General features: G+C 42.7%; 1 protein-coding gene across 6 annotated transcripts in view; it reads left to right on the top strand.

Moving 5' to 3' along the window:
- Nucleotides 1-16,115, top strand: part of mab21l3 (mab-21-like 3) — a 48,097-nt gene that overhangs the window by 30,589 nt on the left and 1,393 nt on the right. For all 6 annotated transcript variants that reach the window (XM_080203785.1, XM_080203782.1, XM_080203784.1 and 3 more), the window contains one exon: nucleotides 14,287-14,481. In XM_080203785.1, the coding sequence (XP_080059911.1) occupies nucleotides 14,287-14,481 (195 nt within the window). The remainder of the gene's footprint in view (nucleotides 1-14,286; nucleotides 14,482-16,115) is intronic.

Below are 16,115 nucleotides of genomic sequence, written 5' to 3'. Positions count from 1 at the left end.
TTAAGTCATGGGTAGATAGGTTTTTGACAGACAAGGGAATTAAGGGTAATGGGGAGAAAGCAGGAAAGTGGAACTGATCCACTTCAGATCAGCCATGATCTTATTGAATGGCGGGGCAGGCTCGAAGGGCTAGATGGCCTACTCCTATTTCTTATGTTCTAATGTTCTTATATAGTTATTTTGGGGTTGGGGGGGTATGTACAAAATTATGTTCTGCAAAGGTGAAGTAACCCTTGGGATATTTCGGGGAGGCGGCTACCCATGACGTATCCGTTATAATGAGAGTGCCTATAAGCTTGATGCAAAGACTAGTGAGAGTCAAAACATGAGCAAAGACAAGGAAATAGATGATTAATGCATTGATTTGAAGATGGAAGACTTTTTCTGGGCTAACGGGCCCAAAGATCAAGGCATATAAATTAGTCATGGATAGTGGTGTGAAACAGATGCTGTAAGATTGGTCACACGAAGCTTAGTATTTAATTCCATTAATTGTAATTAAAATAAATATTGGATGTTGTGTAATAGCAGCCAACCTGATACTGCCCATTTTTCACCAGCACCCCTGAAGATTATAATTTGAACTTTGTATAAAGCACAACTTTCAATGCATGCGAATGCATATATTCACACATGCGAATATACAAATTAGTAACAGGAGTAGGCATTTGGCACCTTAAGTTTGCTCTATCAATCAGTAAGACGACGGTTGATCTGATTTTGACCCCAACTCCACATTCCTTCTATCTCCGATAACCTTTGACTCCCTTGTAAGTCAAGAATTCATCTACCCCTACTTTAAGAAGTTATTTGACCTTCGCTCCATCACTTTCTGGGAAAGAAAGAGGCAAAGATTCTCAACTCTATTAAAGAAAAATGTCTTCCCATTTCAGTCTTATTTTTATTCAGATCCCTTATTTTTTAACTGTTCCCTAGTTCTAGCCTCTTCCACAAGGGGAAATATCCTTTCAGCATTTGCCCTGCCCAATCATCTCCAAATCTTGTATTTCAGTAAGATCACCTCCCATTCTTCTAAACTCTGATGGGTACAGATCAACATTCCTTCATAAGTTACCCCTGCATCCCAGGTATGAGTCTTCTCTAAATTGCTTCTAAAGCATTTAGATCCTTTCTTAAACATTTCCTTGTTTTCAATTATTAATTCCCCATTCTCACTCTTGAGAGGACCAACACTCACTTTGCTTTTTAAATACCTGTAGAAACTCTTACTATTTTATGTTTCTTGCTCGTTTTTATTGTATCTAATTTCTCCCTCCTTATTAATCTTTTAATCACTTTTTTGTTCTTAATAGTCTTTCCAATTTTCTGATCTGCCACTCGCCTTTGCGGAATTGTATGCTTCCTCTTTTAGCTATCTTGAACTTAACTTAGTTAGCCATGGGATGATTCCTTTAGAATCTTTTTCGCTGGAATGTATCTTTTCTGAGTATTGTGAAACATCTTCTTTTGTCTGTCTCTGCACTTCTTCAGACCTATCCCTTAACCTAATTTTCCAGTGCACTTTAGCCAACTCTATTTTCATGCCCTCGCAATTGCCCATATTTAAGTTTAAAACTTTAGTCTTAGATCTATTCTCTCTGGGTGGGATTTCTTGGCTGCACTCTCCCCAAAACCAGAAATTCCCCAAGGTCAACAGCCCTTTGCAGGTCTGCCAAGATTCCTGTGGCGGGCAGGATGGGAAAATTCCTTCCTCTCGCTTTCTCTCTCAAGCTTAATATGAAATTCAATCATAACATGCTCACTGCTACCTAGGGGCACCTTTAATATGGGGTCATTGATCGATCCTGTCTCTTTGCACATTGCAGTCAGGTATCCCTGAAGTTCTTGTCTTGAGAGAAATTATTTCTTCTTGGAAAGGAAGAAGTGATGGGGAATAGACTGTTAATGTTATGATTAATTGGTATATGACCAAACAAGCTATTTTTTTGACCTTTCATTATGGATCTTGGCTCTTGAAGGTGCAAAGGTCTGATCATTATGAATGTGGTCTCCTATCACCCTATTCACTTATCACCAAATATGTGCTAACATATCCACAATTTTTGTTTGTTTTTCACACTTGTTGGAAAATGGGTTCTTGGAGCCAGTGCTCAGCCAATCAAAGACCAATTATACTTGTTCTAATTAGAGAAAAAGTAGTTAGAATAAAATAAATTGGGTGGGGAATAAGTTATCTATGGCTAAAATTAAAATGGGAAGGAGAGAATGAGAGAACAACATGAGCAGAAGTCAAGTATTAAAACACATCATCAACGTTTTTGCTTTTTAGCTTAGGGTTATTACATTAATAAATTTACTCCTAACGTATCTGAGTACCCTTACTAGTGTTTTTAATAATCGGTGGGCAAAGTTTGACGGCCAGTGTTCAAGTTGTCAGTCAGTCTGAGTTAAAATCATCTTTGTTATAACAGTTTAGGACGATAATGGAGCTTCAAAATAGGCAGCTGTTTCCTGTTACTCCACTAGGACTTGCACACAAAGATGTGCATAGCCCTTTTTTGTTTGATTTAGAAATGTTCTTATCTTTAGACATAATTGTAACTAATTTAGTATCACACGAACCCATAAAAAATACACTAACACTTCATCAGAAAAGGATGATGACTTTAACATCTGAGGTCCTGACTGAAGTTTCACTCAGTCATTACTTATTTTGTTCAACCTGTCAGGTTGAATTGTAGAATCCCTACAGTGCAGAAGGAGGCCATTCAGCCCATCAAGTCTGCACTGACCACAATCCCACCTGGGCCCTATCCCTGTAACTCTACATATTTACCCTGCTAATCCCCCAACACTAACTTAGCATGGCCAATGAACCTAATCTGCACATCTTTGGGCTGTGGGAGGAAACCAGAGCACCTGGTGGAAACAGATACAGGGAGAACGTGCAGACTTCACACAAACAGTCACTCAAGGCTGGAATTGAACCCTGAGACTGTGAGGCAGTAGTGCTAAACATTGTGCCGTTGTGCCACCTATTACTTCAGACTAATATCCTGAGTGCTACAATAGGGATGCAGTGGTTAGCACTGCTGCCTGTCAGCATCAGGGACCCAGGTCCAATTTCTGGCATGGGTCACTGACTGTATGGAGTTTGCACATTCTCCCCATATCTGCATGGGTTTTCTCCAGGTGCTCTGGTTTCCTTGCACAGTCCAAAGATGTGCAGGTTAGGTGAATTGGCTATGATAAATTCTCCCTCAGTGGTGTGTGGTGACTAGGGATTTTCACAGTAATGTAACTGCAGTGTTAATGTTAGTCTACTTGTGATTAAATAAACTTTAATTTCTAACATAACCAACTCCGATATGTTTCTGATTTCAGTGCTGACTTGAGATAAAAATTTCTCAGCCAGCAGCCTTTCACAGTTTAAATGGCTTCCATGAAAAATGCCTGTATTTTCAGTTTAATAGCCTGTGTATTCTCTACTGGATTTATGAAATTCCTTAACTGGGAAGTGCTCGTAAATCATGCATCAAAATTCCAGAGTATACCACCAGGCATACTCCAGGCACCACATATATTCTATCTAAAAATAGAGTCAGGTCTCAGGATTCTATCATGCACCATCCAATGACTCTGTAAGTGGAACATTAGGTAACTAAATTATCATAGTGGGGTCACGCTTAAAGTGATATGATCACTCTTAACTGTACACAGAGGAATCCAGAGCATTAGCCTTTCAGATTGAATTCACCCGACTGTAAATCCATCAGCCTTCCAGGAGGTCTCATTCAATGAATAGAGCTATTGGCCACCCACAACTTGCTGTATAACTTCCTGAGCCACAATTTACTTAAGTGCAGTGAGCAAGGTGGCAGCCATCTTCCCTTCACTTCCTGCCACTGTACCTCCTGATGTCCCTCTATCCCTTCTGACAAATATGGCTTTGTCTTCTAAGATAAAAGCAAAATACTGCAGATGCTGGAGTCTGAAACAAAAGCAGAAAATGTTGGAAAATCTCAGCAGGTCCAACAGCATCTGTGGTGAGAAAATGGAGCCAAAATTTTGGGTCTAGATGGGCTAGTTGTCCCATGACCCAAACTCTGTATCCACACTTGCATTAATTCCCCTCCTCAACATTCCCTCCTTTTTCCCGTCCTCTCCTCTCTCATCTCTTCCTTTTTCCCTTCCTCTCCAGACTTCCTTTGCCCTTCCTCCCACTCCTCCCCTTCCTTCAGCTCCTCTCCCCCTCGCTTCCTGCTGTTTCCTCCCCCCCCACCCTCTATATAACTTCATTTTCTTCCCATCCCTTCCCTTGTACCTCTTCACCCCTTTCCTTTCCTCCTCCTCTCCTGTCTTCTATCTTCACCTTCTTTCTTCTTCCCACTCCTATTTACCTCTCCCTCTTTCTCCTGTCTCGTCCACCTCATCGGTTCCATTATGCTGCATGTAATGTCCTGAAAAATTCAAATTGGTATTCTGTGCCTTGGGAAATCAGTGAGTACATATTAAAAATGTTGTTGAGTTAAACTTTGATCACGAGGAGTTGAATCTACACAGGACAACCAGGATGGCAGATATTGATTAAATTTTAGAGAGGGTGTTTGAACCGATACGCTATAAACAATGAAAGATAATGTGACCAGTGGGATCATTGACACTCATTGCTGTGGTGTCAAATCCATTAATTTAACCCATCGGGGATCATTGCCAAGTCAGCTTTTAAAAATCTGAGAGCTGTGAAGAGGAGAAATAATAGACAACAAAAACCTGTGAGAAGGATGGAGAAAGGGATTAGGAAATTAGCTTCAACAACAATGTTATGCATTTAGCACCTTTAACATAGTAAAATGTCCCAAGATGAATGACAGGAGTGGAATCAGACAAAATTTAACGCAAAGGGTCGTTAGTATAGTTTGTTGATTTTTAAATGAACAGAAGCTATTTTCATCTATATAAGCAAATACAGTTATAATTATTGTTCTATATGTTAGCTTCTTTGTTTCCCTTTAAGATTATTATTTTGTACTTTTTAAATGCTGTGCCTGCAAAGTTCAGCTCGTAGAGCCGCTGCTTTTGGTGCAATGGGAACTAGGAGAAACCAGGAACGGTAGGCGCCCACTTTTGATAACATCTGGCTTGTCCCATGCCTATCCTCATGTCCGGAAGGGCTTGTTCCAGAATCATGAAGATTAAGCAGGTTGTGGCGTCAGTCAGTGTCTAACTCTGCTTTGATGTCTGAGCTGCCAAAGTGAACCTTAGTCATGTCAGCACATATTGCTGATCATGTGTTGAAGGGAGCCCCGACCATCACCATTAAAGGAATCGAAGTTTAATGTTCAGGAGAGGGGCACTTGACTTTCTTTTCCTGTTGCAGTGTACCGTGTCAAAGGAGGAGTTGACAGAAGTTCTTCAGTCTGAAGGCAGTGGTTCTGGACCTTTGAAAAGAGTGGTGTAGCTCTGCGAGGACTGCAAGCAGAAAACTAATTGTCAGCACGAAGTCTGGAGTTGCAGTTCCCTGTGGACTGTAGCATAATTCAGAGATTCTTCCCGCTCAGAAAGGACAGCAGGACTAGAGGGCACAGCCTCAAGATTAGTGGGGGGAGGGGTGCAGTTTAGAACGGAGTTGAGGAGGAACTTCTTCATTCAAAGGGTGGTGAATCTCTGGAATTCTCTGCCCGTTGAAGTGGTGGAGGTTACCTCGCTAAATATTTTTAAGTCACGGGCAGATAGGTTTTTGACAGACAAGGGGATTAAGGGTTATGGGGAGAGGGCGGGAAAGTGGAACTGAGCCACTTCAGATCAGCCATGATCTTATTGAATGGCGGGGCAGGCTCGAAGGGCTAGATGGCCTACTCCTGCTCCTATTTCTTATGTTCTTATAATTGAGAGAGGGAGCAGAGAGAAGTTGCTCACACAGGCAGGAGGAATCAGGCTCTCAACAGAAGGCCTTGTATGCCTCACAAACCACTTTCCCTCCCTCCATCCCAGGCAGAAGCAACATTTGCGGTGGCTACAGTTTGCCAAGAGGTGTTCATGTCACCTTCTCAAAGCGGACCTGGAGCCATAGGTGGTCCTCGGTTTCAGTACCAGTGGATTCTTCCGAGCTGGAGCCAGCAAATTCCTGACATCTCTGTTTGCTGTGCATTGTTGAGCAGTTAGGTGACAGAGATCCTGTAACCAGGAGAAGGGATTTCATCGTGTTCTTTCTAACTAGACAAAAGGATGGACACTTGGCTTTCCAGGATAAGGGAATTCCCAATGATGTCAGGAACCAGCAACTAAACACCCATGGCAGTGAGGCTTCTGTCTGAATGGGGAGATGTTTCATAACTACAGAGGGTTCCTCTATGTGAAGTTGGTGTGAGATCTTGCTCAGTCTATCATGTTGGTAAATTCTTGCTATCCTGACAGCAATCGTGGTTCTTCCATCATGTACCAGTCAGCTGTTCCTGCCGTCTTCCAGCCACCAAGTAGCTGCACCACACAATATATCAGCCTACACGTGATTAATGAGTCCTCTCCACCACACGGCCAGCACTCCTACAAAGATAACCATGCTGTGAGTATTGGCACTCTGAATCAACAGCTCCAGTGCTTGGAAGGAAGCCTGGTCTCCAGTGCCCTCTGGCACATGTCTCATCATTTATGAAGTACTGCTGCGTCCTACATGATTGTCAATCTTGAGGGCAAGGTGAGTCTTCCAATGACCACCTTGGGAGGAAAGGTCAAGGCACCCGGAAGATCATTGCTAAAGTTGGGCTGTCTAGTGTCTCATCAGAGGCCAGTTGCCCTAATCGCTTTTGCTCCACTCATTCCATCTTTCTATCACTGTTCATCTTGGCTAAATTCCTGAAATCAAAGATACTGCAAGCTAATCATTCCTGACAAATTTATCCAGGCAACGCTTTTATTAATACATACTAAATTAAATTACTTATCTTTATTCAGTACTTACCTTGGAGGTGCCTTTGCCTGTCTTTGCATTTATATGCCAAGGCACTGCCTGAGCCACAGTGGCAGGTATCTGAACACTCTCAGGTCAGACAGTACTCTCAGCGGCAGATTTCCACTGCCTCAGTCACACAGCCACAGAGTCCTGAGATGTTTTGTCAATAATGCTGAGCACCATCTCCTCCAAGGGGGAGACATTTGGCCGTGCCTAAACCCCACTAGTCCTTTACTGTTCCCTTCTTTGTCGGTGGGTGTATTGCAGTGTGTAAGGTTGATATCACTGTTACGGTTGAGTGATTGAAATATGTGGAAGCAAGAGATATGGATATGAGGTTTGCATCTTGGTGAGGTGGAGCACATGAATGTTGGGTATATGTTCCGATTGCTAAAGACTGTTATTGGATAATGATGGGAATATGGTGCGTGGAGCAATGTATCATGGCTGGTGATGCAGTTATTGGGATACAGCATTTGAAAATATATTCACTGACCTTGGCCATTTGTGTGAAATTATTGGACTTCTTGCAGTAATATAACCAGCTCCTCAGGGCTAGATGCCTGACAGTGGGCTCCTTGGCCACTTACTCACATTTCCTTTACTGTCTGTCTGCAGAATTTTAAGTGTCAAGTACACTCAGCAGACACAGGATCCAATTTTCCCATCTGACCTGTCACGGGAATCATAGCAAGCGGGACATAGATCATGCAACGGTCTGTTGATGTTGGGTGGGATTTTCCAGCCTTGGGGCGAGTGTAGTTAGAAAATCCCAGCTGTAGAATTTCAGTGATCGTTTGTGCTGGCTTGGAAAATGTTGACCTTGAAGCTTGGCTCCACAAAACTGGCCGTGCCTCCAGGATAATTGATCACTATTGGGCATTTCCACTAATTGTCATCATGTATAAGACTTTATCTATTTGCCCTTGCATTGGTAGTCATGAAATGTTTCAAGCGCATCCTTTAGATCCCCTTGTTCCACATTTTGCTCAACCTCACAAAGTCAGTGGACAACATTGTAGAATCATAGAATCCCTACAGTACAGGAGACCATTCAGCCCATCAAATCTATACTGACCACAGTCCCAACCAAGCTCTATTCCCGTAATTCCACTCATTTACTCTCCTAATTCCCCAACGCTAGGGTAACTTAGCATGGCCAATCAACCTAACCCACACATCTTTGGACTGTGGGAGAAAACCCAGAAGAGAACGTGCAGACTCCACACAATTAGTGACCCAAGCCAGGAATCGAACCCGGGTCCTTGGCGCAGTGATGCAGCAGTGCTAACCACCGTGCTACTGTGCTGCCTTGTCACAGTTCTCAACTTGGTCCATTTGATCCAACACCACATGGATAGATTTGGCAACTTTGGGCCTGATTTTACCATTTTCATTCTCAGTACTGAATCTGGGTGCAATTCAGATCTGACTTGGAAAACTGTTTTCAGGCAACCCCATACGCACTCAGCCTGAAAAAAAAAGTCACGGGTCTGAATCACACTGTGGGCAGGGCTTATGCGCCCGAAATGATCGGAGCTCTGAACTGCACATGCGCAGTTACAAAAAAATTGAAGAAGTGCGCCTGTGTTAGATCGCTCCCAGGCCGTTTTCTGCAGCCTGGGAGTGAAAAGCAGGAGTGATGGCCACTGCAGGCATCACTGTCCCCCTTATCCACCCCCAGAAAACTATTTGGCTTTACTTTTCCCCCCCACCCACGCCCCGATCTCCCCCCTGCCTTCCTGAGAACAATGCGGCCTCACACCCGCCCCCGCCAGAAGAATGATCAACTCCACTTCCCCTCACCCCCCCCCCAAAAGATACATCTGACCCACCTCTGCCTTCCTCTTCCCCTCCTCCCACACTCCCACCAGAGAATGACCTGACCCATCTTCCTCCACCACCGGTTTGAGCCAGAGAGCCATTGGAGGTGTTGAACTCACTTCTTCAGCAGCTAGAGTGCCCGAAACAGGCTTTTATTTAGCATGTCCATTTCAGCCCGATTCCAGATTGGCCAATGCAATGGTAAAGGGGAAAATGCTGATTAAAATTGGGCGGGCAGTTCATTAATTCAATTTAAGCGCATGCAAATGCATTTAAATCACCATTGCGCCTGTTTTGGGCACCAATCAGATCACCGCCATTCCTGGGCCTGGGGAAAGTGGCCATCTGCACAGATATGGGTGCAGATCACATTAATGGCCTCACACCCGACTTCACTATGTTTTTGCGCCTGAAAACGGGTGCGACTCAATGGTAAAATTGGGCCCTATGTTCACGCTATCGTTGTTGTTTTCTTTTCCACTTTTAACACCAAGCAACCACCGTAACCCTAATGTCAATCCTACTCGCTTAATTTGAATCAGTGATTTTTCTTCACAACAGGACCCAATGGGTGTTAGTCTCCGGGATTTACTCCCAGCCAATATTAATGATTACTGTGTCTCCTCAGGGCTATGCACTGTCACTTTTTCATCCTTTACCCGAATGATTGCGGATCAGAGCACAACAACATAGCAATCCTGAAGTATGCTGGCAATGGGGTGGTACTTGTGGGCCTCGTAATTAATAATGATGTAATCTATAGGAACTCAGTTTGCAAAATAGTTTGTTAACAATTCCCTTAAACCGAACAAAAACAAGATGAAAGAACTAGTTAAAGACTTCAGCCAGTCAATGATATTGTGACTGTGATGATTCACTTGGACACTAAAAATAAGTGCAAGTACGTTGGTATCAAAGCAGATGATACATTGAATTGGAAGGAATTGCAAGCGACATTCACAATGATACTACCTCAGAAAATTAAAAACCTTTTTGAGTAGATCTCTCAGTCATGATATTCAGTATATCTGTAGTTGAGAGTGTTTCCTTGGATATCTCTCTAGTACTGTGGAGTTGGGAAAGTAGGATTTTTAGGAGTAATGAGATATTGGACCAGACAGCAAAGGCAAGCAGAATTTTTTGATGAAATCAGTCAACGAATTCAAAAGTGAAGTGTCATTAACTATGTGAATCACTTCTTGTCTTGTACTACATCCCTCAGATGAAGGATAATTCAGTACTTGGACTCTATTGTGCCTTCCTTCAGAAGACCTTTAACAAGAATTGGATGAAGGGATGAGGATGTGTACTCATGATGCGACTCACTGACTGATTACTTTAATGCATTGGAATAGATTTTTAATATATTTTTAATTAAAGTTAGACCTAGGGGTCATTTTCTATGTTTTTATTGTTACTATTCATTTATACATAATGTTCAAATGAACACGCAATGTACCCAAATTAATTTCTGCACAGACAAAAAAGAGAAATTGAAATGTGCGGTGATGCATTTTGGTAGATCCAATTCAAGTGGAAGCTATAAAATAAATGGCAGAACTATCAGGAGCACAGACACAGAGAGAGATTTGGGAGTACCATCCACGGATCCTTAAAAATGGCAGCACAAATGGAAAAGGTGGTGAAGAAAGCATGTGGCATGCTTGCCTTCATCGGACGGGCATTGAGTATAAAAGTTGGCATATTATGTTACAGTTGTACAAAACATTGATTAGGCCACATTTGAAATACTGTGTCTAATTCTGGTCTTCCAGAAAAATATGGAAGCTTTGGAGAAAGTATGGAAAAGGTTTACCAAGATGTTGCGTGGTATGGAGGGTATCAGCTATGAGGAGAGATGGAATAAACTAGGATCGTTCTCCTGGAAAGATGGAAACTGAGGAGCCACCTGATAGAAGTTTTATAAAATGATGAGGGGTATAGATAGTTGGAAGTTGGGGCACAAGTTCAAGCTCAGCAGGGAAAAAGGTTCAGTGGAGATATGCGGGGAAAACTTTTTACACATGGAGCGCCTGGAATGCACTGCCAAGTGAGATGGTTGAGGCAGATATGTTAGCGACATTTAAGACTTACCTAGATAGATAGATGAACAGATGAGGAATACAGGGATATAAGCTGTTGGTCTAGATAGGCCGAAGGCCCTGTTTCTGTGCTGTACTGTTCTTTGTTCTTTTGTATCTCTGTAGAGCAAAAAATGCTGAAAAATCTCAACAGGTCTGGTAGCATCTGTGGAGGGAGACACTGTATTAATATTTGGAGTCTGTATGACTCTTCAGAGATACAGAGAGGAAGAAATGTGATGGATTTTATACTGTTTAAGAGGGGGTGCAACGAAATAGAAGGTCAGGGATAGGAGAGGTGGTTAGGGCCAGAAAACTGAAAATTGTTGATATGACGTAGAACATCAGAAGAATCGCAAATGTATGTGGCAAGAGAGTGGAAAAAGGGAGAGAGAATAGAGTCAGTGTAGGAAGAAATTAATTCTGCAGGTGGTTCAGGCCAGGGAATTGAATTGCAAAGGCTTCAAATGCAACACAGACTCTTTTGGATGCTGATGTGCTAATCGAAACATTTTATAGCCTATTAAGTATTAAAATTAACTAAAAATAATCTCACTGCGCTACCCAATATAATGTGGAAATGCTTCTGTATTTATTTAAAAGTAATTTTAAAATCAAGTAATTTATAAGTGGTAGAATTCTTCTTAGGCAGTCCCTTGGAGTCCAGAGTGACTTGCCTCCACACTAAAGCTGAGTTTTCGGGTGACTGAGGAGTCCAATGTGCATGCGTAATCTCTTGTCAGCGGTGGGACAGATGGAAGGGATGCCCGGGTTGCCACACACTCCTTTCACTGTTGACACTTGGCTTCAGCTTTGAATTGATTTATTATTTTCACATGCATTAGTATACAGTGAGAAGTATTGTTCCTTGTGCACTATACAGACAAAGCATGCCATTTATAGAGAAGGAAAGGAGAGAGTGCAAAATGTAGTGTTACAGTCATAGCTAGTAGTGAAACTCAATGTTTGACGCCTTCCTGGAAGCTTTTCCTCCACTTTGGGGCATCCTGGGCCAGGGACTCCCAGGTGTTGGTGGGGATGTGGCACTTTTGAGGGTGTCCTTGCAGTGCTCCCTTTGCCCTTGCTAGCTGAATTGAAGCTCTGAATAGGGTGCTTGTTTCAGGAGTCTTGTGTCAGGCATGTGGGCAATGTGGCCCACCCAGCAGAGATGATTGAGCATGGTCAGTGCTTCGATGCTAGAGATGTTGGCATGAGCAAGAACATTGACATTGGTAGTCCATATCTCTGAGTCATGCAGGAGAGCAGGTATTGCTACTGCTTTGTAAATCATGAGCTTGATGCTGGGTTTGGGGTCCTGGATTTTAAACACACCCTCCCTCAGGTGACCAAAAGCTGCGCTGGCACATAGACGATGAGATTCAAGACAACCTTCAATGTCTGCCCTTGTTGACAGTAGGCTCCCAAGGTATGGACAGTGGCCCATGTTGTCCAAGGCCTCGTCATGGGGGAGGGGTTTTGCTGTCTGGTAGGGAAAGATTGGTAGAGGATCTTTACATACAGATGTTTAGTGCAAGGCCTATGCTCTTGTATGCCTCAGTGAAAGTATTGATGATGGCTTGGAGATTGGCCTCTGGATATGCGTAGACCCAAGCACCATCTGCACACTGTAGTTCAATGACAGCAGATAGGACAATCCTGTATCTGGCCTGACGGTTGAACAGATTCCCATTTGTTCTATAGTTTAGCTCTACTCCTGTGGGAAGCTTGCTGAGGGTGAGATGGAACATTGCAGCAAGGAGGGTTGAGAAAGGGATCAGTGCAATGACACAGCCTTGTCTGACCCCAGTCTGAATATGAATTGAGTCAATGGTGGTTCAATTAGTCAGGATAATGGAAGAGTGCAGTCTATTTAAAAATCCTTTTTTTTTGGGATAATCTACTTTCATTTGTATGCACTGAACTGCAGTAAGACATCACACTTGAATATATAAAGGAATATCTTTCACTGCATCTTTTATTTAAATTGTGTTTTAAAACACAGTCTATTATGTTGATTTATGGCAGACTTTGTAGCCAGAGTAAGCAAATAGGTTTTAGTGGAAATCAGAAAGAAATGCCCATTCTGGCAACTACTCCCAAAACGAAAGCTCTTGCTATTCCTCCATTTGTTACATCTGTTCTTTCTTTCAGTTTATTCCCTGGAATCTTAATCTTGAGTCTGATGCACAGACCATGACGTAACAGTGCAATCGAAAACTAAGACAGCAAGACCATTTTAGCTGAAATCTGGCTAGGCTGTATATCAGGGGAAGTGGCTTCTGAAGAGGAGCAAGGGACTATTAAAGCTATCAGTAGTCAAGCCCATAATCAAAAATACAAAATCCAGTATTTCCTCTTTCAAAACACATCCCTATGAAGATAATGGGTGGGATTTTCCGATGCTCCCCACCAGTCAAATCATCTGGTCCCACCGCCAAAGGCAATTCCTGCAGCAGGTTCCCCGGTGGTGGGATGGACAAGCCGTGCAAAACGGCATACACATTGATGGGGCCGGAAGATCCCGCTAGCAATCAATGGCAAACTACCTCCACTGCCGGAAAACACCAGTGTGATGGAGCTGGAAAATGCTATCCAATGGCTCGAACATTCAAATGAGTGTGGAGATGGGACCAGAGATGGAAGGGTTGGTAGTTTCTTAGCATCAGCCAGTGTTCCAATTTGCGGCATGTTGACACCTCTGGGCCATTTATGAAGATGTCAGGTTTGGGAGGGGGGAGCGGTGGGCGGGGAGAGGTATACATCTCATGTGGGTCTGTAGCTAGGCTTCCATAAAGGCCTATTACAGCCACACTGCTGACGCTGACACAAGTGTTCCAGCCCCCCTGCTGAGGCTGAAACCTGGCTGAGGGATGGAAGTGGCCTCCAGGTAGCAGTCCAATGTTCCATAAAGTCCCCCAGAAGTCTTAATAAACATATGGCCTATAGCCACAGGTGCTAGCATTGGCCACTCTGTAGCAGGCTGTGCTTCCACAATGATAGCCTGGCACCTATGGCCTTTTTGTATTTTTAATGTTTGCAACATGGTGCCTCCATCTTGTAACTCCCTATCTGTTTCACCAATTCAAGATTGCCTGCTTCCACCTCTGATATTAGGTCTTCTGATCTTTCAGTCCAGCCTTTGCAACCCTACCACTGTCCCTACTTGATTAGAATGGGTGGCCACTTCTTGAAAATCATTTCCTGGATCCCACTGCCGGCGATTCAGATTCTTGATCTGGAATTCAGCCCGGGCTTTGATTTTTAGGACCCTGAAACAAAATTTCAGCCCAAAACCTCTTAACTGTTCCTCTGGTGTACATTTACTCAAATGGCATATCAGATTTCTGTTCTTGGGAGTAAATCCATCGGGAAAGAGAAGTTAAAACGCTCATATTGGGACGGTAGAATGTGTTTAGTATATCTATTAGCAATCTGTTATTTAATACCCAATGCTTTCTATCTTGGCAGTCTTTTGGATATAATTTATTAGCCAGATCGAATTACCACTGGCAGCTCTCATTCACACGTGCGGAGAGGGAGCTATTAGAGGATATGGATGAAGATGAAGGCTGCCGTCTAAGGTGTTTACAGGTTATAAGAAAGCTGAAAGAAGACTACTGGTGCCCTGGAAATAAACCAGTCATCACATCCTACCATTTACAGGTAACTAATGTGACCTGGCTTACAAAGCAGATGATTTATAATACCATTTATATCACTTTGTTTTAGCAAAGTGAATTTAGAGAGAAATAGAGGATGGTAGTTTATTTTAGAAACCTAACTAATGGCTTCTAGACCCACCATTGAAAGGGCACATTTAATACAATTGCTGATTTAAAAACACATTGTAAGACGATCACAGCTATGAAGCAGCCTAGTCGCTGCTGCTTCTTCCTTAACTTATGAATCTAAGTTCTAAATTCTTCCTTCAGATCTTTAGTCATGCCTGAGTCAGGATTGAGCACAAAGGATCTCTAGTGGCCTTTGATTCTGGGCCAACATCTTTGCATTTTGCTAGTATTCCGTTATGAAGTTGTGTCTACACCAATCTGCCTTTTAATCTTCATGCAGTTTCCTTCATCTCATTGATGAAACAATTACTGAGGTACATACAAAAATGCACAAATGTGTTCACTCTATGTACATCAAATCCTGTTCACCCATCACTTGTGTGCCTGCTGATCTATATTGGTTTCTATTAAGTCTCAATTTACTATTCTCATGTCTCTGAAATATCAGCACTACTTCAGTTCTGGCTTCTTGAGCAACCCCGATTTTATTCACTTTTTAGCATTGGTGACTGCACCTATGGCCAAGGCTGGAAGTTCTAAAATTCCTCCTCTAAATTCTGTTCCTCTCATTTCTCCTTTAAGGTTAAAACTTACTTCTTTGATCAAGCTTTCGATCATCTGTCCTAATATAGCTTGGTGTTAAATTTTGTTGGATAATGTTGCTGTGAAGCATATGAACATACGAATTAGGAGCTGGAGTAGGACACTCAACCCCATGAGCCTGCTATGCCATTCAATAAGTTCATTGCCAATCTAATTGTAACTTCAACTCCACATTCCTGCATACCCCTGAAAATCTTTCATCCCCTTGCTGACCAAGAATCTATCTATTTCTGCCTTGAACGTACTCAAACTCTGTTTCCACTGCCTTTTGAGGAAGAGAGTTCCAGGGACTCATGATCCTCTGAGGAAAAGGAGATCTCTTCATTTCTGTCTTACATGAGTGACCTCCAGGTTCTCCAACAAGAGGGCACATCCTCTTCCTATCCAATACCCCTCAGCATCTTAAAGGTTTTGATCACGTTGCCTCTAATATTTGTAAACTCTCGTGGATAAAAATCTAACCTCTCTGACCCTTCCTCAACAAGCCACCTATAACTGGTATTAATGCAGTAAACCTTCTCTGAACCGTAGGATGTTTTAGTAATTAAAGTTGCTGTATAAATGAATGTTGATTTTGGTTGGCTTAAAATATTTGAGGTAAGCTACAAAATGTTTTATTCTGAGATGAATGATATTACCTTTTAGCTTCTCTGCTATGGTTTTAAAAACTAATGATTGATTAAGTTGTGGCTGGCTAGCATTATCAGTCCATTGGGCAAGAGAGTCTGAGGTGAACATCTTACCAGAACGTTTTAAGAGGATTGAGTGGGGGCACTTGGGATCAGAACCCCCTGGATTGAACACCACCCTTCAATCCCTCCCCCCACAGGATTGGAAGATCTTCTGCCCCACTTGCCACAGTCTCAGTGATTGCTTGACATGGGCGGCATGGCCCCGCTCCCT

This window comes from Carcharhinus amblyrhynchos, chromosome 15 (genome assembly GCF_965287045.1).
Source record: "Carcharhinus amblyrhynchos chromosome 15, sCarAmb.v2.hapA, whole genome shotgun sequence".
Lineage (NCBI taxonomy): Eukaryota > Metazoa > Chordata > Chondrichthyes > Carcharhiniformes > Carcharhinidae > Carcharhinus > Carcharhinus amblyrhynchos.
This window is presented reverse-complemented; position numbering and strand designations above follow the sequence as displayed.